The 21201-nt window shown below is 40.1% G+C and overlaps 3 protein-coding genes across 3 annotated transcripts; 1 reads left to right on the forward strand and 2 right to left on the reverse strand.

Annotated features, from left to right (window-relative positions):
* Window positions 1–3644: 3644 nt before the first annotated feature.
* Window positions 3645–6825, forward strand: LOC130460868 (uncharacterized). The gene is made up of 12 exons (XM_056828557.1): window positions 3645–4193; window positions 4282–4419; window positions 4524–4601; window positions 4734–5093; window positions 5211–5240; window positions 5336–5451; window positions 5571–5763; window positions 5863–5952; window positions 6060–6212; window positions 6289–6392; window positions 6478–6556; window positions 6652–6825. The coding sequence occupies exons 1-12, from the start codon at window positions 3705–3707 to the stop codon at window positions 6763–6765; spliced, it is 1944 nt and encodes a 647-aa protein (XP_056684535.1). The 5' UTR covers window positions 3645–3704; the 3' UTR covers window positions 6766–6825.
* A 977-nt stretch (window positions 6826–7802) lies between these two features.
* On the reverse strand, window positions 7803–8370 carry LOC130461308 (uncharacterized). The gene is made up of 3 exons (XM_056829351.1): window positions 8235–8370; window positions 8043–8149; window positions 7803–7959 (listed from the first exon to the last, which is right to left on the reverse strand). The coding sequence occupies exons 1-3, from the start codon at window positions 8289–8291 to the stop codon at window positions 7803–7805; spliced, it is 321 nt and encodes a 106-aa protein (XP_056685329.1). The 5' UTR covers window positions 8292–8370.
* Window positions 8371–8407: 37 nt separating this feature from the next.
* Window positions 8408–11069, reverse strand: LOC130461309 (uncharacterized). Its single transcript, XM_056829352.1, has 6 exons — window positions 10254–11069; window positions 10031–10168; window positions 9811–9918; window positions 8981–9717; window positions 8726–8912; window positions 8408–8548 (listed from the first exon to the last, which is right to left on the reverse strand). Exons 1-6 carry the CDS (start codon window positions 10962–10964, stop codon window positions 8408–8410), a joined length of 2022 nt encoding a protein of 673 aa, XP_056685330.1. The 5' UTR covers window positions 10965–11069.
* Window positions 11070–21201: the final 10132 nt, after the last annotated feature.

Consider the following 21201-nt stretch of genomic DNA (forward strand, 5'->3'; position numbering starts at 1 on the left):
TTAAAACAATAAATAACTTAAAACATGCATAAGATATTTGTGATCTAGTATGGCCCGACTTCATCTTGAAGCTTTGACTTCAAAGTCCGTCTTGAAAATCTCCGTGGGAGGCACCATTTTCTTCAAATAGGATAAGCTATAACTAATTACAACTATTTGATGGTACGCAGACCATATTTGAATTGAAAAACAACTTTGGTACTTTAGACCAATTACATTCAAATTAATGGTACGCAGACCATATTTTCTATCCTATTTGGGCCATACTAGTCACTCCATAACCTGCAAAACAGTACATATACAATATATACCATTCATCAATTCATTATCATGAATGGCCCACATAGCTGGTTAGTAAAACACATTATGCATCACGTAAACATTTGCAGCAATTAATCAAGGGCACCAATAATCTACCAATTATTCAGTCCTTATTAATTCTAATCAAGTTGTTTTAACCTTAAGGATTTGTAGACCTAATCAAGAGTTTATGACTAAAAAGCGCTCCCACTCAAACCAATAAATTCATATGCTTTACTAATTTTAAACATAAAATTGTATTTCTAGTCTAACCGGAAACATACAAATTTAATTAAAATTTAAAGCTCATATAAATTTATAATTGAATCCAAAAATTTAATTTAATTTCAGTCGCATTTAAATTAATTCATCATTTTAATTTTAGTAAAATAATTAGAATAAATACCATTTATTATAATTATAATATTCAAAATTAAAATCCAAGAAATTAATTCAAATTATTAATTTTAAAATTAATTAAAATTACGTGAACTGAAATTTTCAAATTAAACATTCAAAACGATCTAATCGCAACGCAAACACCCTACGCGTTGCACGCCCATGGGCCGCACGCACACAGCCATTGCTGGCCATGTGCGCGCAGCCCATGCGCTCGTCGCATAGCTGCTGCTTCCCTATCGCAAGCCTCCGCACACATTGTGCTCGCTGCGCGCGCCAGCGCTCATCGCACGCGAGCTATCGCTCGCAGTGCGCGCGCGCAACATCGCTCGCTGGGCGCGCGACATCGCGCGCTGTGCGCGCGAGCCATCGCTCGCTGGGCGCGCGACATCGCGCGCTGTGCGCGCGAGCCATCGCTCGCTGCGCGCGCGAGCCATCGCTCGCTGGCGCGAGCCATCGCTCGCTGGGGCGCGACATCGCTCGCTGGGCGGGCGACATCGCGCGCTGTGCGCGCGAGTAATGCTGGGCGCAGCGCTCGTGGCACGCGAGCTTGCGCTCGCTGCGCGCGAGGCTGCGCGCTCTTTGTGCGAGGCAGCGCGCGCTGTGGCGCAGCTCGCTTGCTGCCCACACGCGACTGCCTTGGCTCGCCCTTCGCCCATGCCCATTCGTTCATTGCTCGTGGCACACGACACAAGGCAGGGCTGCTGCCTTGTGCTCGTGCACTACGCCCTTGCTCATTGCATTCGTGTCGCACGGGCGACGAGCTCCCTTGCTCGTCGTCGCATGCCCGCATTATACAACACCCCTTAAGGGTAACACGAAGCGTCCATTGCTTCGTGCGTGCAAGTTATATGAACGAATCGCATAAAAATTTAAAATTTATATTTAAAATTAATGACAAATTAATAAATATTATTAATTTCATAATTTTAGGGCGAAAAAATCGAAAATTTATTATCCAATTGATTTCCGATTGTTATGGATTCAAGTCTAGGTCATAAAAATTTAAAATTTATCGTAAATTTACAATTTTTATGGTGGTTTTTAATCATAGGTTTCTAATTAAATTACAATTAATTATGAAAATCAAATTAATTCTAAATTATTCTAATTTTCAACAAATTAATCATAATTACAAATTAGATTGCATAATTAACAAGACTAGGCATTCAAACTTGTTAAACATATGCAGTAGGTCAATCAAAAATTCAAGATTTATCAACAAGAATCGCAAATATTTAATTTAACATCTTAAATTTACGAAATTTTGCATTCGAAAAACTAAAACCTTCGAAAAGTCATAGTTAGGCTTCGAATTTGAGAATTCTGGGTTCGGCAGAAAAATACTATTTTTGTCAAAATTTTAGAATGCCTTTTACATGCGGAATTGACACAAAAATCACTCGATTTGGATGAGTAACGAAGAAACTGCCGAAAAACTGCGTACGTATAATTAAATAAACGCAATTTGCAATTAATTAACAATTACGAAAATTAATCACCCCTTTTAATTCTTGCAAATTTGTAATATTTAACCATGTTCATGCAATTTAGATTATGAAAATAATAAGGGGCTCGTGATACCACTGTTAGGTTATGATTCATATGACAGTTCATAAATCATGCGGAAAAACCATAAAGCCAGGAAACATATTATTTACACATAATCATTTAGCATAGTTTAGATGCATACTCTTTGTTGCGTGCCTTCCCTAGCTGCGCCCGAACCGAACAAGAACAAGTCTTTAGGACTCCAAATGTCGTCCCTCCGTAGATAGTCCACAGCACGTCCGGATCCGCCTTAAGATTGACCAACTAGAATCGCCCTTAAGGTTCTAATATTTTCGGTTAGGTAGGCAAGAATATTGGCTGATTTTTCTGCTTAAAAATCTTAGTTTTGAATACTTAAAACTTGTTGTATAAATAATGACCCCTAGGCCTTTATTTATAGAGTTATGGAAAAGGAATCGTAATCCTAGTAGGATACGAATTAATTGAAATTAGAATCCTACATGAATTCTATTTAATTAATTTATCCAATTAGGAATAGAAATTTAATCATACACTGACTCTTGTAGATTTAGGAATCACGCATGAGCACAAACTCACACACACACGGCAGCCACAAGGGCTGCCCATGCGCATGCGAGCAGCAGCCCACGCAGCGCGGCCCACGCATCCGTGGCCTTGGTGCGCGCTGGGCTTGTGGCGTGCGTGCTTGCTGGGCGATGGCCCGGCTTCGTGCTGGGCCTTCGTCCGGCAGGCCTCGTCCGATGCTAATTCGTACGATACGCTTCCGATTAAATTTCCATTTCCGGAATCTATTTCCGATACGAACAATATTTAATATTTCCGATTCCGGAATTAATTTCCGTTTCGAACAAATATTTAATATTTCCGTTTCCGGAATTATTTTCCGATTCCGGTAATATTTCCGATTCTGACAATATTTCCGTTTCCGGCAATATTTCCGATTCTGGTAATATTTCCATTTCCAATAATATTTTCCGATACGTACCATGTTTCCGTTTCCGGCAACATCTACGACTTGGATAATATTCATATTTCCGATACGATCCATATTTCCGTTTCCGGCAATATCATCGTTTCCGGAGTATTCATTTCTTGCCTGTGACGATCTTAGCTCCCACTGAAACCAAGATCCGTCGGTTCCGAATATTCATAGATGGAGTATTTAATGCCATTAAATACTTGATCCGTTTACGTACTATTTGTGTGACCCTACGGGTTCAGTCAAGAGTAAGCTGTGGATTAATATCATTAATTCCACTTGAACTGAAGCGGCCTCTAGCTAGGCATTCAGCTCACTTGATCTCACTGAATTATTAACTTGTTAATTAATACTGAACCGCATTTATTAGACTTAACATAGAATGCATACTTGGACCAAGGGCATTATTTCCTTCAACCTGTCCCCGGAATTTGCCTACTGGTTAGTGACCAGGGTAGATGGTGCTAATGGGGTGTTTTATGGTGGGGGCGATATGGAATTCAGCCTGGATCCCATCCAATTTAACTGTGTTTTGGGGCTGCCTATGGGTACTCAGCCTGTACCATCTCTTAATGGAAACCTAGACACACGCCATAGGAATATAGCAGACCATATTGTTCAGATGTATGGGGATAGTGGTGGGGTTTCTGTTCAGAAAGCTTGGGAATTTGCAGTTGGGATGAGGGATGGACAGGGTAAGGCGGTGGCTACTATTGTCCCAATTGTAACAAGAGAGGAGGAATTTGAATTTAGAATATCCTTTATGATTGTTATACTGGAGCTGGTGTTGTGCCCAAGCACAGACGGGTTTACCTTGGCGGGAAGGTTGTTACCTGCCGCATCGGTAGCACCGGAGTCAAATTCATATGATTGGTGCACGTTCTGTTTAGAGTGGCTAAAGATATGGTGCAAAATGTTTGCACATCAGTTTGATCAGCATGGAGTTGTTTCTGGATTGGGGGGCTGCAGCCTATTTTTGACGGTTGGTATAACTGAAAATATTTTTATTTATTGTGTATAATTTTGCAAAGCTCTTATTTGATTCTGAAGCAAGTTGGTTAATGTTGTAGGTGTTCTACCTGGACCACCTGAATGTTGTTCCTAGGCAATGGTGTGTTATGTCGAGGGTGGCTGTGTGGTCCCAATCTGATGTGGATGCCCTGATAGAGGCAGACAAGAAAGCTGGAGGTGACTATGGAAGAACTCAGGTGAGATGGAATACCAAAAATTTCTGTTGTGTTAGTAGTGATTCAGCAGTATAATGATTCATTCATATATGGACTGATGTTTTATTTTGATGTTCCACAAACAGTCTGTTGATGTTGCTTACGGCGAGAGACACCATCCTCGATTGCCAAGAGATATGCGGGGTTCCTACATTGCAAAAGAGGTTTAATCTATTGTTTCTAATCCAATTTGGTTTAATTAGATTATTAGTTGATTAGTTTATAAGTTTATGGCTTCTGTCCCGCGCGCGCACTAGATATTCTGATTGTGTGCTTGGAATAAAATTTGTATATAGGTTCTGAATGTTTTAACAAGCCAATTTGAGAGAATCGAGGAGCAAATGCACAACCAAGGAGAGGTTTTAAGAAGTATGAAACTTGATTTGTCAAGAATAGTAGGGGTGAGGGAACAAGATAGTGGGTTGAAGGACACTCAAAGTGGAGGTACAAGTGGTGGTAGTGTGGGTGGTGTGGCTGTTTGCCCTGCTCTCGGAGGTACGCAGACAATGAGGCCGACCACAATTCCTACGGCCACTGCACAGCAGTTTGGAGTTCCGTCGCCGGTGGGTTTTGCACCGGCCTTTGGTTCAGCTCGGGGTTTTGGCACCCGAGGCTTTGGGTTCCCTCCTCCTTCCACTTCAGTCTCTCCAGTTTTGGTGAGTGATCCTATAACCCCTGGTCCTTCTTCTACGGTTACCTCAGATGTTCTTGGATTTATGGCTCCCTCTTCCTCTGATTGTTCTGTCCCTACGAAATCTATGACCACGCTACAGACTGAAGTACAATCTCCTGCTCAGAAGCCGGTACATTTTCTTACACTACTGTGAATGAACAATCCAAGATATACTTATCTTAGATAATTTTAATGTTGGGTTATATACATATCCAAATTGCACAGGTAATCACCACTGAAATTTTAAAGGGAGTTTCACCTCTTAGGAGCTCCCGGAAGAGTCGTACTGATATGGAGAAGGAATTGGTTGCTTTCATCAAGGAGTGCCAGGGAAATAGCAAGTAAATGTCAAACTTTTTAGTAAATTATGATTATTAATGTATTTGTATTTTGTTAATGTTTACAAGTTTTAACTTGGAATACGACAGTTGATTATCCTTCAATTGATCAATATATGCAGGGATGAAGGACCAGAGTTGATTGAGTTCGATGGTTTATGTCTAAGCAAATATCAGATGTATCAAATGATAGCAATGGATGAGTATGCGGGGATAGAATACGTCAAAGTGGCTAGTAAGATGTATACTAGCAGGTGGAAGGCAGAATTGGGTGCCGGTAGAGGACGAAGTGTAATGCTTGAACCTGGTTTCGGGGTTAGTTTTCAGACGTATTTCTCATCTATGTTATCATGATCTGATAATTTTTTTGTAAACGTATCTTGAGGTAATTAGTACACCTTCTAATTGTGGCAGGTTAAGGTACAAACAAACGAACCCCCTCAGTCTCTTGTAGCCCCATTCGGTGCCCCCTTTGAAAACCTCGTCATTCGGGAAATGTTTGTGGTATGTGAGATAACATCACATTCTAAATTAAATACATTTGTGATAATTATATGTAAATTTTTAATTTACCATTTAACTTATCGTATCTATTTTGCAATTCATGCCAGGTTGTAGTACCCGTGTTGCACATGTACTTCACACTTCCACCGCACACACGTTGGTATTGTGTTGCATTATCCATGAAGGATAAGCGGATTTGGGTCCTTGATCCTACATCAGACGAGCCTTTGTCTGAGCACGGTCGTCTGATTAGCCACATGGTAATGATTGTATCTAAAAACATTTAATAATTATCGCATACATTTCATACATATGATTGACTTGTTATTCTTGTAGTTGAAGTACTTGGACACCCTGTTTTACTCTAAAGACGAGTCATGGGTAAAGGATGGACTGAGTGGATGGGGGGTTGACCTTGTTTCTGTCCCACCAAGCGATGAGTAAGTAACCCAACGCAATCGCTTCGCGTAAATATAAGTTGGTTTGTTTATATAAGGATTATATGGTTTGATCACTGTAATGCAGTGTGTCAAGTTGTGTTGTAATGCTAGCATGGATAAAGGACATAGTCCAACGCAACAAAATTTCTCCCACATTCCAACCGGTACGTTCATTTAGTTCCATGTGTTTAGTTGTGTGTGTTCTTGAAAACAATAGTCCTGTAGTAATGCTATCATATTTATTTGCTATCATCATCAGGGTGCAATAGAGGATGCAAGGGTATCACTTGCTGTTGATGACATCTTGTGCGAGTTGAATGTGAGGAGACCTGAGGTGTACGACCTTATTTCTGGGAGGCAAGTCCGTGTGTAGACCGTGTTTACGTGCTTGAACTTAAGTTTTTGGATGTATTTTGGATGTATTTCGGCAACTCTGTTGCATTTGAATTCTGGTACTTAGTTTGGAAGTTAGTTTGGAAGTTTGTGTGGAAGTTAGTTTATGACCAAACATTTGATGTTATATGTTTATATTTCTACTGTGAACTAAGGGGTCTTTTGTTTTAAAGGAATCCAGGTAGAAATAAGATATTTATGCGCCAATTAAGATCCCTGATTTGTAGTTATGTATGAAATCAATCAGATAAATGAACACAAGTAGTGAAATGCACACAGGTAGTGAAATGCAGGTCAACTTTGGTATACGACATTTGTCAACTTTGGTATATGTCATTTGTCAACTTTGGTATGAGTATGACATTTGCCAACTTGGCTTTGGTACAGTTCATGTAGTCTTAAATTCAAGTTTGGTACAATGCATTTAACCAGAACTTTGACTTTGGTACGTTTTCATGTCGTAACAGAACTTCGATTTGGTACATTAAATGTAGCCAGAACATCGAATTTGGTACATTAGATGTACCAAGAACTTCGACTTCAAGTCAACTTACATTTTCATTTGACCCAACCCATTATATTTGCTACACTTTTGGTGGTGATAATAAGATTTTAAAGTTGCCAAACTTCGTACACTTCTTATTTGGTACCACCACTTACATAATAGGCAAATAATAAAACACTTATAAAGAAAAGAGTTAAGTAAACGATAATAATCCAAAATCAACTAACAAGACCCTTAGATATAAATTATCCGCATAGCAGTAAACTATCCCAAATGAAGTGAATTATCCAAAAGCAGCAGTAAACATTACCACCAAAAAATCCGACACAAATCTTAAACATTAGATAATCCGGCTAATAAACAGTTTCCAAGAGTTACATAATATTACTACGAGAATCATCAGATGCCTTTCAAGTACAGGTGATTGCTGACAATGCTTCATCCTTTGCTTCATTAAATTCCGAGAGAAAGTCTTCCATTAGTAGCGCTTTTCGTGCCACAACAATATTTTCCTACAACGATGAATGAATGGTAATAAGGAGCAATAGTTTGTAGGCTACCATATATATATGAGGGCTAAATACAAAGCCACTTACCATTCCATATCTTGATACGATACGAGCGGCCGATGACTTTATCCATCCCAACATTAGTACGCCGCAGCTATGACTGCAAGAAAACTAGTTGTGATTAAACGGGGGAATAAAATTGAAATGACACATAGAATGATTTAAATCCTCTGGTTCACATACTTGTCGGTGTTGTTCATAAGCTCGACTAGTTGTCTTCCCCAACTACCCATTGTGCCTAGTTCCCACTGGGGGTCATGGACATTTAACATCGTGTCGATGGCCGGGATCTGTGATGTAAAGCATTCACATCAACCCCAGAAATTGTAGTTTGTAAATGACAATCGGCGTAAAAACTTTGGAAGCAAAACATACCATATTTTTCAGAATAGACTTATGCTTCTCTTCGGGGTTGGGGTACATAGTATCCATGAACCATATGGTCTTCTCCTTCAACTCAAATGCAGCACACCACCAATGGTCATCGTCCAATACAGGAACAAAAATCTGATTCCATCATATTACCACAGGAATTATTAGTTATTTGTTTATTCAGAGAACATGTGAAAGGAGAATGTTAAAACTAGGAAAAATACCACACAAATTTGGGATGCAGTTATGTCACGAAGCGGTTGGCCGTGCTTCTTTGCCAGATGTTCAAAAGGATCCTTATTCGTAATTACCCTCATCTGTAATATAAAATGATGTTCAATAAATATATTCTGGTGTAAACCCTAAACACCTAAAACTTAAAAATGTGATTTTAATAATTAAAAATGTGATTTAAGAATTCAAACTTAAAAGTGTGATTTAAATAATAAAAAATGTGATCTAAGGCGTAATAATTCAATTCAAGGCGTAATTACCGCAAATGTTGGGTCAAGCATAATTCTCCGACTCTTGCCTTCGTAATCCATTGCCCACTTTTTCATATACATCTCCGAAGCCATCCTTACATAGTCAGCACTGACCCTCGCTCTTGTATGCAAGACCCCATAGCAGTCTCTTTGGGTTGCACTCCTGCCATCGCAGGTAATCATGACTTGTCCTGGACTGCAAAACAGAACTGCTTTAGTTAAGGTATTAAATGGGATCATATTCTTATAAGTTGATTAACTTACTTAGCCTCGTCTCTCAAATCTTTCCATCTCTTAACGAACGCAGTGATGTCATTAACCGGACCTGTGACCCTTTGGTTTGTACCAGACACGAAATCTCCCGAAAATACTGCTGCAGATGGAATATGAGTTCGGTGTCCTAAACTCCTCCTCCTCCTTGGTCCTCCTCCAGCAGCGGCCTCTTCATTGTCACGCGCATCCTCATTCAACTCCTCATCATTGTCACGCGCATCCTCATTCAACTCCTCATCATTGTCACGCGCATCCTCATTCAACTCCTTACTAGTCAATGGGTCGTCCTGATTCAACTCCTTATTGTTCACAGGATCATTCTCGTTATTGGCATGACACTCTTCATTACGTTGTGCTAATACGGATTGAAGAGATTCATTTGCAACTTTGCCAATGACATCAGTAACTGATACTTGATGGTGATTGTCAATGTGCAACAAATCGTCGACAGCGGCCATCTTCTTGTTGATCTCTTGTTGCTCTGTTTGGGTTCTTTGTGAGGTTGGATTGATTATCCTTGGACTTCCCATTTGCTCAAGAGACGTGAATGGTTGATTCAAACCAATATCAAGATCTTGTATATTGTCAGCAAAATGATGAGCCGGAGAATGGATATGGAACTGGTCATGTATGGGAAAGCCAAAGGGTCTTGTGTTGTCCCGTGCCGTTTGCAACTTATCAATCTTCTCCTCCAGCCTCTCTAGGTAAGGTGTGATCAACTTCATAATCTGTACCATGTATGGAAGATGACCAAATTTTAGTGTGTATACTCGAACGATTTATACAATGTAAAAATATAAATGCGTAGATGAATTACATACATTATTTACTAGCCTTGTATCCTCGCAATCCTCATCTTCCTGCGAGATGGGTGTAATTTTGTCTCTGGCGAGTCGGGGATGTGGTTCCCCATATGCAATGTCCAGTGACTGCCACAATAAACATTAAACATTTCCATAAATAATAACCAATAACCAGAATAAGTTTGCTACACATGATTTTAATGTTGTGTTGTGATTCATTGTAAAAGGATCAACTTACTGATAGCTTTCCGTAGTCGTCAGTTTCCTTCTTGTCCAAATCCCTAGCCAGGAAGACATGCTCAGTTGTCCAAACTCCTATCCTTGGAAACTCGTTCCACGACAGAGGAGGCCTGTTCAAATGATCTAGGTAGAATATCTGTTCACCAAATGTTTAATAAAAAATTATTTAAATAATACGAAAAGTAACATTCACTATGGGGAAAAAAGGTTTGGAAAAGTACCAAGAGGAACAGAGTACAACCACCACATCCCGCCACGAACCCAGCTTTGTCAAACTTCTCAGCAAACTCAGAAGACTTAGTCATAAGCCACTCATGGGCAAACGTACACCAATCATATTCAATTGACATGTCTGCCACAGTACACGCTTGCATCAAGGGCTTAGACATATATGATCCATCAGTCGAAGGACATATGACCAGACCCAAGAGCGCCATCAAGAAAGCAGTACGGAATTCGCTACGGCCCGATTCGGTTTCTAGCTGGGTGACGTTGCCATCTTCATCCTCTTCGACTAACGCATCGATGACTGAACGTAAAGAAACCATTTCCTTTCCCTCCCCATTCACCATTGTGAATTTCCGAGACACCTTCGCAGCCTTAACAACCAACGCCGGACTATCAACCACGTCGAAGGGAACCGTCTTACCTCCCATTGGGAGATCAAATATGCATTTCCATTGTGTTGGAGACAACGGTAAGACTCTGCCATCACTTGCAACCAAGGTCTGGGCAACTCCATCCACCCTAGTCATTAACCAATAGCAGAACTGTCGCGAGAGTTGGGTCAACTTCAACATTAGCATCCCACCAAAACCCATTTGTTTAACAACTTCAATTCTAGAAGCATCAAACCTTTTGATCAACTTCGAAAATGCATCAACACGGCAAATGACCGCTGGTTGCTGTAAACATGAAAAGCGTATGGTCATATAAAAAACATTCCTGTACAACTAGAAATGAATAATGGGACACTGAATTTTAATGAATACAGTTTCATCATTTAGATAAAGTTCACTGACTAACCTTGTTGCGACATTTTTGTAGTTGCGTCGTGAAGGAAATAATGCCCTTGGTCCAAGTATGCATTCTATGTTAAGTCTAATAAATGCGGTTCAGTATTAATTAACAAGTTAATAATTCAGTGAGATCAAGTGAGCTGAATGCCTAGCTAGAGGCCGCTTCAGTTCAAGTGGAATTAATGATATTAATCCACAGCTTACTCTTGACTGAACCCGTAGGGTCACACAAATAGTACGTAAACGGATCAAGTATTTAATGGCATTAAATACTCCATCTATGAATATTCGGAACCGACGGATCTTGGTTTCAGTGGGAGCTAAGATCGTCACAGGCAAGAAATGAATACTCCGGAAACGATGATATTGCCGGAAACGGAAATATGGATCGTATCGGAAATATGAATATTATCCAAGTCGTAGATGTTGCCGGAAACGGAAACATGGTACGTATCGGAAAATATTATTGGAAATGGAAATATTACCAGAATCGGAAATATTGCCGGAAACGGAAATATTGTCAGAATCGGAAATATTACCGGAATCGGAAAATAATTCCGGAAACGGAAATATTAAATATTTGTTCGAAACGGAAATTAATTCCGGAATCGGAAATATTGAATATTGTTCGTATCGGAAATAGATTCCGGAAATGGAATTTTAATCGGAAGCGTATCGTACGAATTAGCATCGGACGAGGCCTGCCGGACGAAGGCCCAGCACGAAGCCAGGCCATCGCCCAGCAAGCACGCACGCCACAGCCCAGCGCGCACAAGGCCACGCATGCGTGGGCCGCGCTGCGTGGGCTGCTGCTCGCATGCGTGGGCAGCCCTTGTGGCTGCCGTGTGTGTGTGAGTTTGAGCTCATGCGAGATTCCTGAATCTGCAAGAGTCAGTGTATGATTAAATGTCTATTCCTATTGGATAAATTGATTAAGTAGAATTCATGTAGAATTCTAATTCCAATTAATTCGCATCCTACTAGGATTACGATTCCTTTTCCATAACTCTATAAATAAAGGCCTAGGGGTCATAATTTATACACAAGTTTCAAAGTATTCAAAAGTGAGTTTTTTGAGAGAAAATTCAAACACCCATCTTGCCCCAAAAGTGCCGAATTTTCTGAGTACCTTAAGGGCGATTCTAGTTGGTCAATCTTAAGGCGGATCCGGACGTGCTGTGGACTTTCTACGGAGGGACGACACTTGGAGTCCTAAAAGACTTGTTCTTGTTCGGTTCGGGCGCAGCTAGGGAAGGCACGCAACAAAGAGTATGCATCTAAACTATGCTAAATGATTATGTGTAAATAATATGTTTCCTGGGTTAATGGTTGTTTCCGCATGATCTATGTAATGTCATATGTATCATAACCTAACAGTGGTATCACGAGCCCCTTATTATTTTCATAATCTAAATTGCATGAACATGGTTAAATATTACAAATTTGCAAGAATTAAAAGGGGTGATTAATTTTCGTAATTGTTAATTAGTTGCAAATTGCGTTTATTTAATTATACGTACGCAGTTTTTCGGCAGTTTCTTCATTACTCATCCGAATTGAGTGATTTTTGTGTCAATTCCGCATGTAAAAGGCATTCTAAAATTTTGACAAAAATAGTTTTTTTCTGCCGAACCCAGAATTCTCAAATTCGAAGCCTAACTATGACTTTTCGAAGGTTTTAGTTTTTCGAATGCAAAATTTCGTAAATTTAAGATGTTAAATTAAATATTTGCGATTCTTGTTGATAAATCTTGAATTTTTGATTGACCTATTGCATATGTTTAACAAGTTTGAATGCCTAGTCTTGTTAATTATGCAATCTAATTTGTAATTATGATTAATTTGTTGAAAATTAGAATAATTTAGAATTAATTTGATTTTCATAATTAATTGTAATTTAATTAGAAACCTATGATTAAAAACCACCATAAAAAATTGTAAATTTACGATAAATTTTAAATTTTTATGACCTAGACTTGAATCCATATCAATCGGAAATCAATTGGATAATAAATTTTCGATTTTTCGCCCTAAAATTATGAAATTAATATTATTTATTAATTTGTCATTAATTTTAAATATAAATTTTAAAATTTTATGCGATTCGTTCAAATAACTTGCACGCACGAAGCAATGGACGCTTCGTGTTACCCTTAAGGGGTGTTGTATAATGCGGGCATGCGACGACGAGCAAGGGAGCTCGTCGCCCGTGCGGCACGAATGCAATGAGCAAGGCCGTAGTGCACGAGCACAAGGCAGCAGCCCTGCCTTGTGTCGTGTGCCACGAGCAATGAACGTATGGGCATGGGCGAGGGGCGAGCCAAGGCAGTCGCGTGTGGGCAGCAAGCGAGCTGCGCCACAGCGCGCGCTGCCTCGCACAACAGCGCGCAGCCTCGTGCGCAGCGAGCGCAAGCTCGCGTGCCACGAGCGCTGCGCCCAGCATCACTCGCGCGCACCAGCGCGCGATCTCGCGCGCCAGCGAGCGATGCAGCGCCCCAGCGAGCGATGGCTCGCGCGCACCAGCGAGCGATCTCGCGCGCCAGCGCGCGATCTCGCGCGCCAGCGAGCGATGCAGCGCCCCAGCGAGCGATGGCTCGCGCGCACCAGCGAGCGATCTCGCGCACCAGCGAGCGCGGTAACGCGCGCGCTGCGAGCGATAGCTCGCGTGCGGTGGGCGCTGTGCGGAGGCTTGCGTATGGGACAGCAGCAACTATGCAACGAGCGCATGGGCTGCGCGCACATGGCCAGCAATGGCTGTGTGCGTACAGCCCATGGGCGTGCAACGCGTAGGGTGTTTGCGTTACGATTAGATCGTTTTGAATGTTTAATTTGAAAATTTCAGTTCACGTAATTTTAATTGATTTTAAAATTAATAATTTGAATTAATTTCTTGGATTTTAATTTTGAATATTATAATTATAATAAATGGCATTTATTCTAGTTATTTTACTAAAATTAAAATCATAAATTAATTTAAATGTGACTGAAATTAAAATTAAATTTTTGGATTCAATTATAAATTTATATGAGCTTTAAATTTTAATTAAATTTGTATGTTTCCGGTTAGACTAGAAATACAATTTTATGTTTAAAATTAGTAAAGCATATGAATTTATTGGTTTGAGTGGGAGTGCTTTTAGTCATAAACTCTTGATTAGGTCTACAAATCCTTAAGGTTAAAACAACTCGATTAGAATTAATAAGGACTGAATAATTGGTAGATTATTGGTGCCCTTGATTAATTGCTGCAAATGTTTACGTGATGCATAATGTGTTTAACTAACCAGCTATGTGGGCCATTCATGATAATGAATGGGTGAATGGTATATATTGTATATGTACTGTTTTGCAGGTTATGAAGTGACTAGTATGGCCCAAATAGGATAGAAAATATGGTCTGCGTACCATTAATTTGAATGTAATTGGTCTAAAGTACCAAAGTTGTTTTTCAATTCAAATATGGTCTGCGTACCATCAAATAGTTGTAATTAGTTATAACTTATCCTATTTGAAGAAAATGGTGCCTCCCACGGAGATTTTCAAGACGGACTTTGAAGTCAAAGCTTCAAGATGAAGTCGGGCCATACTAGATCACAAATATCTTATGCATGTTTTAAGTTATTTATTGCTTTAAATATGTCTTAAAATGCATGAGATCAAAAGCTTGATTATGTTGCATGATTAAGGATTTTAGTTCACTTAAAATCTAACCAACATAGTAAGAGCCTTAAGTTCCAAACTTAAAAATTGAGTTAAAAGGTGCCATGCCAAAATATACACTTGCTTGGATATCCTTTACATCAATCTAGTAATAGTTTTCGCTCAGCGAGGTGTTACTTATTGGTCCTAAAGGGGCAAGGTACACAAATAATTGTGAGTACATGTTAGTTTTGGTGAAACTCAACGATATAAGTAAGGAGTCCTTTTATGTCGTGGCAAATTCGATAGGTTTACCTAATAAGTTCTTAGACGTACCTATCAACCAAGAATAGTTTCTAGACTATTAGCAAAAGGCTTTTGCTTACCTAAGATGTTCTAGGATTAAGTCGACAAACTGTGCTTAGTTCTTCAATGATTTTAGGATCTTGGAATCATTTTATTCACACCTGCCGGAACACATAACTTGAATAAAATGCTTAATAAACATTGAATTATGCATGAATGCTAGAATTTAAGTTTATTAAGAGAAACTGTGAATGGTTATTTATTTGTTTATTCTTTTCAATTGTAGTTTTTAATATGGCAAACAACAATTCATTCAACATTCGATCAATTCTCGAAAAGGAGAAGTTGAACGGGAAAAACTTCCTTGACTGGCAAAGGAACTTGCAAATAGTTCTTATGCAGGAAGAAAAGGAGTATGTCCTAGATGAGGCGATGCCCGAAGCTCCAGGCGACGGGATCACTCAGGCAGCCCTCAATCATTGGATTGATGCCAACAAGGATGTGAAATGTCTAATGCTCGCCACCATGAGTGCGGATCTGCAGAAAACGTTCATCAACTCAGATGCTTTCACAATCATCAGTGAGTTGAAGAACATGTTCCAAGATCTGGCTCGAGTCGAAAGATTCGAGACTCATAGGCAAATTCTTGAGACCAAGCTTAAGAAAGGCGAGCCCGTAAGTCCACATGTTCTCAAAATGATTGGACTCATTGAGAATATGAGTCGGCTGGATCAGCAATTTTCTCAGGAAATGGCTATAGACACCATCCTCCATTCTCTTCATAGCGGGTATGATCAGTTCAAACTGAACTACAGTATGAATAGTCTGGACAAAACGCTCACTGAGCTTCACGGTATGCTGAAGACCGCTGAAAAGACGCTCAAAAGTGATAAGCAGGATGTGCTTATGGTGCGTGGGGGCAAGTTCAAGAAATCTGGAAAGAAGAGGAATGCTAAGAAAGGTGGCAACAAAGCCAGCCCAACTAAGCAAACTGGCGCCAAATCTGCAAAGAGGAAGGTCAGTCAACCCACTTCTGAATCCGAATGCTTCTACTGCAAGAAGAAGGGGCATTGGAAGAGAGATTGCTTGAAGCTAAAGGAAGATCAGAAGAACGGAACAGTCGTTCCATCTTCAGGTATTTTCGTTATAGACTGTATACTTGCTAATTCAACTTCTTGGGTATTAGATACAGGTTGTGGCTCACACTTATGTTCCAATCCACAGGGACTAAGAAGAAGTAGAAAGTTAAGCAAGGGTGAAGTCGACCTACGAGTGGGAAATGGAGCACGGATTGCTGCATTAGCCGTAGGAACTTACTATTTGTCGTTGCCCTCCGGGCTAGTTTTGGAACTGGAAGAATGTTTCCATGTTCCAAGTCTTACTAAAAACATCATTTCAGTTTCTTGCTTAGATGCTAAGGGATTTTCCTTTATAATAAAAGACAATAGTTGTTCGTTTTATTTTAAAGAGATGTTTTATGGATCTGCTAGATTAGTCAATGGACTTTATTTATTAGATCACGACAAACAAGTATATAACATAAATACCAAAAAGGCCAAAAAGGATGATTCAGATCTCACCTATCTGTGGCATTGTCGATTAGGCCATATAAACTTGAAACGCTCAGAAAGACTTCAAAGAGAAGGAATTCTAGAACCATTTGACTTAGAGGATTATGGTAAATGCGAATCATGTTTACTTGGCAAAATGACAAAGCAACCTTTCTCTAAAGTTGGAGAAAGAGCAAATGAACTATTGGGTTTAATCCATACAGATGTATGTGGACCAATGAGTACAAATGCTAGAGGTGGTTTCAGCTACTTTATCACTTTCACTGATGACTTCAGTAGGTATGGTTATGTCTACCTAATGAAGCATAAGTCTGAATCCTTTGACAAATTCAAGGAATTTCAGAGTGAAGTAGAGAATCAATTAGGCAAGAAGATTAAGGCACTGCGGTCTGATAGAGGCGGTGAATATCTGAGCTATGAATTTGATGACCATCTAAAAGAATGTGGAATTCTATCAGAATTGACTCCTCCTGGAACACCACAATGGAACGGTGTGTCAGAACGGAGGAACAGAACCTTGCTAGACATGGTCAGGTCAATGATGGGTCAGGCCGAACTTCCATTAGAATTTTGGGGACATGCACTAAATACAGCTGCACTCACTATAAATAGAGCTCCGTCTAAAGCTGTCGAAAAGACTCCATACGAATTATGGTTTGGAAAGCCTCCAAATGTGTCTTTTCTTAAGATTTGGGGATGTGAAGTATACGTCAAACGATTAATTTCAGACAAACTTCATCCAAAATCTGACAAATGTATCCTTGTGGGCTATCCAAAGGAAACAAAGGGGTATTACTTCTACAATACATCTGAGAACAAAGTGTTTGTTGCTCGAGATGGTGTCTTTTTGGAGAAGGATCATATTTCCAAAATGACAAGTGGGAGAAAAGTAGACCTCGAAGAAATTCAAGTCGAACAACAAACTCTAGAGAATGCTCAAGATGACATTCAGGATGAAACTCAGAGACCTTTAGAAGAATCTGGTGAGAATCATGGTCAATCTAGAAATGTTACCCCGCGTAGATCGCAAAGATATAGATCTCAACCGGAAAGGTACTTAGGTATTTTGACGAACGAGAGCTATGACGTTCTATTACTTGAAAGTGATGAACCTGCGACTTACAAGCAAGCTATGACGAGCCCTAGCTCCAAGCAATGGCAAGAAGCCATGCAATCTGAATTAGACTCCATGTCTGAAAACCAAGTATGGGATTTGGTCGATTTGCCAGATGGCTACCAAGCCATTGGAAGCAAATGGGTTTTCAAACTGAAAAAGGACAAGGATGGGAAACTTGAAGTTTTCAAAGCTAGATTGGTTGCGAAAGGTTACAGGCAAGTCCACGGTGTGGATTACGATGAAACCTTTTCACCAGTTGCAATGCTAAAGTCTATTCGAATAATGTTAGCAATCGCTGCATATTACGATTACGAAATATGGCAGATGGATGTCAAAACTGCTTTCTTAAACGGCGTTTTAACAGAAACTGTGTTTATGACACAGCCTGAAGGTTTTGAGGATCCAAAGAATGCTAAAAAGGTATGCAAGCTAAAGAAGTCAATCTACGGATTGAAGCAGGCATCCAGGAGCTGGAATATACGTTTTGATGAAGCAGTCAGTGACTTTGGTTTCATCAAGAACGCGGACGAATCTTGTGTATACAAGAAGGTCAGTGGGAGCAAAATTGCTTTCCTAGTATTATATGTCGACGACATATTGCTTATCGGAAATGACATTCCTATGTTGAACTCTGTCAAGATTTGGCTTGGGAAATGTTTTTCGATGAAGGATCTAGGAGAAGCACAGTACATATTGGGCATCAAGATTTACAGAGATAGATCTAAAAAGATGATTGGACTTAGTCAAAGCACTTATATCAATAAGGTGCTTGATAGGTTCAAGATGGCGGACTCCAAGCGAGGCTACCTACCCATGTCTCATGGAATGACTCTAAGCAAGACTCAGTGCCCAAAAACACTTGATGAGCGTAGACGAATGAATGGGATTCCATATGCATCATTGATTGGTTCAATAATGTATGCTATGATATGTACACGCCCGGATGTTGCGTACGCACTCAGTGCTACGAGCAGATACCAGTCAGACCCAGGAGAGGCGCATTGGACTGCTGCCAAGAATATTCTGAAGTACCTGAAAAGGCACAAAGATGACTTCCTGGTCTATGGTGGAGATGATGAATTAATTGTTAAAGGCTATACGGACGCAAGTTTCCAAACCGACAAAGATGATTTCAGATCACAGTCTGGGTTTGTCTTCTGCCTCAACGGAGGAGCAGTAAGCTGGAAAAGTGCTAAGCAAAGCACCATTGCGGATTCTACAACTGAAGCGGAGTACATTGCTGCACATGAAGCAGCAAAGGAAGCTATATGGCTAAGGAAGTTCATAGGAGAACTTGGTGTAGTCCCCTCCATTAAAGGACCAATAGCCCTGTATTGTGATAATAACGGAGCTATTGCACAGGCAAAAGAGCCTAGACACCACCAGAGAGTCAAGCATGTACTTCGTAGATTTCACCTTCTACGAGAGTTCGTTGAAAGAAAAGAAGTCGAGATAAGCAAAATTGGAACTGATGACAACATATCAGATCCATTAACTAAACCTCTGCCGCAAGCGAAGCACAACTCGCACACTGCAGCTATGGGAATCAAGCATATTGGAGAATGGCTTTGATGTCTCTGTTTAATGTTTTAAAGTTTTAGAGTTTAAATCTTTGTAAAACATTATTGGTTAATCATTCACAATAAATGAAAGGAATTCATTTTTCCATTTAATTTGTGGTTTATTAAATGATGAGTCCCTTCAACTTGACGATATATTCAAGATAGACTGTCAGGACCAGTCCTGTGACTAAGAAATGTCTATCAAGTGAACTTGAATGTCAAAGGTTGAAAATGGTCCCTAGTCGGAGTTTTCTATAAAATTGGACGCATAGAAAACGTTAGACGATTAGAATGCAAGATGACTAGTAGTTCTGTTTCTTGAACTATGTGGACATGGCAATGTCATAATCATTTGCATAGATACTTACTTTGGGAAGACTAGTATCGGACAAGACCTATGAAACTTTACTGTAAGAGATGAAAGTCTGTCATAAGTAAATTTCATTAAATTATTAGACACTAAATCCTCAATACCTGAGTGATTTGAGATTACTTGTTTGAGAACTGGTTGCTTTGACGTTGACCAACCGTCGCACCGTAAAAGGAGGCTATAAAGGCAACGCTCAGGTAATCACCTATCAAACGAAGTCTAATCTCAAGATCGCAAGATTGGGATTGTCCTCCCATAAATCGGGATGAGATGCTTAAAAGTTGTACAAGGCCACTCGGAGAGCTAGAAACTGTGAAATGCATGGCCGTGCTCGGATGAATCATAGGCTATGATTATCTGTTTATTTGATCAGTTGAACTCTGAAACCGAGGAACACCTCTGGACATAATAAGGATGACAACTCTTACCTTATGTTCAAGAGCAAGCATCGAGCGACAAAGGAATTAGGAAATGCACACTTGTCCCTAAGGACAAGTGGGAGACTGAAGGAAATAATGCCCTTGGTCCAAGTATGCATTCTATGTTAAGTCTAATAAATGCGGTTCAGTATTAATTAACAAGTTAATAATTCAGTGAGATCAAGTGAGCTGAATGCCTAGCTAGAGGCCGCTTCAGTTCAAGTGGAATTAATGATATTAATCCACAGCTTACTCTTGACTGAACCCGTAGGGTCACACAAATAGTACGTAAACGGATCAAGTATTTAATGGCATTAAATACTCCATCTATGAATATTCGGAACCGACGGATCTTGGTTTCAGTGGGAGCTAAGATCGTCACAGGCAAGAAATGAATACTCCGGAAACGATGATATTGCCGGAAACGGAAATATGGATCGTATCGGAAATATGAATATTATCCAAGTCGTAGATGTTGCCGGAAACGGAAACATGGTACGTATCGGAAAATATTATTGGAAATGGAAATATTACCAGAATCGGAAATATTGCCGGAAACGGAAATATTGTCAGAATCGGAAATATTACCGGAATCGGAAAATAATTCCGGAAACGGAAATATTAAATATTTGTTCGAAACGGAAATTAATTCCGGAATCGGAAATATTGAATATTGTTCGTATCGGAAATAGATTCCGGAAATGGAATTTTAATCGGAAGCGTATCGTACGAATTAGCATCGGACGAGGCCTGCCGGACGAAGGCCCAGCACGAAGCCAGGCCATCGCCCAGCAAGCACGCACGCCACAGCCCAGCGCGCACAAGGCCACGCATGCGTGGGCCGCGCTGCGTGGGCTGCTGCTCGCATGCGTGGGCAGCCCTTGTGGCTGCCGTGTGTGTGTGAGTTTGAGCTCATGCGAGATTCCTGAATCTGCAAGAGTCAGTGTATGATTAAATGTCTATTCCTATTGGATAAATTGATTAAGTAGAATTCATGTAGAATTCTAATTCCAATTAATTCGCATCCTACTAGGATTACGATTCCTTTTCCATAACTCTATAAATAAAGGCCTAGGGGTCATAATTTATACACAAGTTTCAAAGTATTCAAAAGTGAGTTTTTTGAGAGAAAATTCAAACACCCATCTTGCCCCAAAAGTGCCGAA

The sequence above is a fragment of the Spinacia oleracea genome, chromosome 5 (genome assembly GCF_020520425.1).
Source record: "Spinacia oleracea cultivar Varoflay chromosome 5, BTI_SOV_V1, whole genome shotgun sequence".
Lineage (NCBI taxonomy): Eukaryota > Viridiplantae > Streptophyta > Magnoliopsida > Caryophyllales > Amaranthaceae > Spinacia > Spinacia oleracea.

Coding starts and splice junctions, on each gene's coding strand:
- LOC130460868 (XM_056828557.1), top strand. CDS start 3,705: ATGGAATTCAGCCTGGATCCCATCCAATTTAACTGTGTTTTGGGGCTG. Junction 4,602..4,733: donor GTTCCTACATTGCAAAAGAG/GTTTAATCTATT, acceptor ATTTGTATATAG/GTTCTGAATGTTTTAACAAG. Junction 5,953..6,059: donor TCATTCGGGAAATGTTTGTG/GTATGTGAGATA, acceptor AATTCATGCCAG/GTTGTAGTACCCGTGTTGCA.
- LOC130461308 (XM_056829351.1), bottom strand. CDS start 8,291: ATGGATACTATGTACCCCAACCCCGAAGAGAAGCATAAGTCTATTCTG. Junction 8,150..8,234: donor AGTCTATTCTGAAAAATATG/GTATGTTTTGCT, acceptor TTTACATCACAG/ATCCCGGCCATCGACACGAT. Junction 7,960..8,042: donor CTTATGAACAACACCGACAA/GTATGTGAACCA, acceptor GTTTTCTTGCAG/TCATAGCTGCGGCGTACTAA.
- LOC130461309 (XM_056829352.1), bottom strand. CDS start 10,964: ATGACCATACGCTTTTCATGTTTACAGCAACCAGCGGTCATTTGCCGT. Junction 9,919..10,030: donor ACGACTACGGAAAGCTATCA/GTAAGTTGATCC, acceptor TTATTGTGGCAG/TCACTGGACATTGCATATGG. Junction 8,913..8,980: donor GATTTGAGAGACGAGGCTAA/GTAAGTTAATCA, acceptor TCTGTTTTGCAG/TCCAGGACAAGTCATGATTA.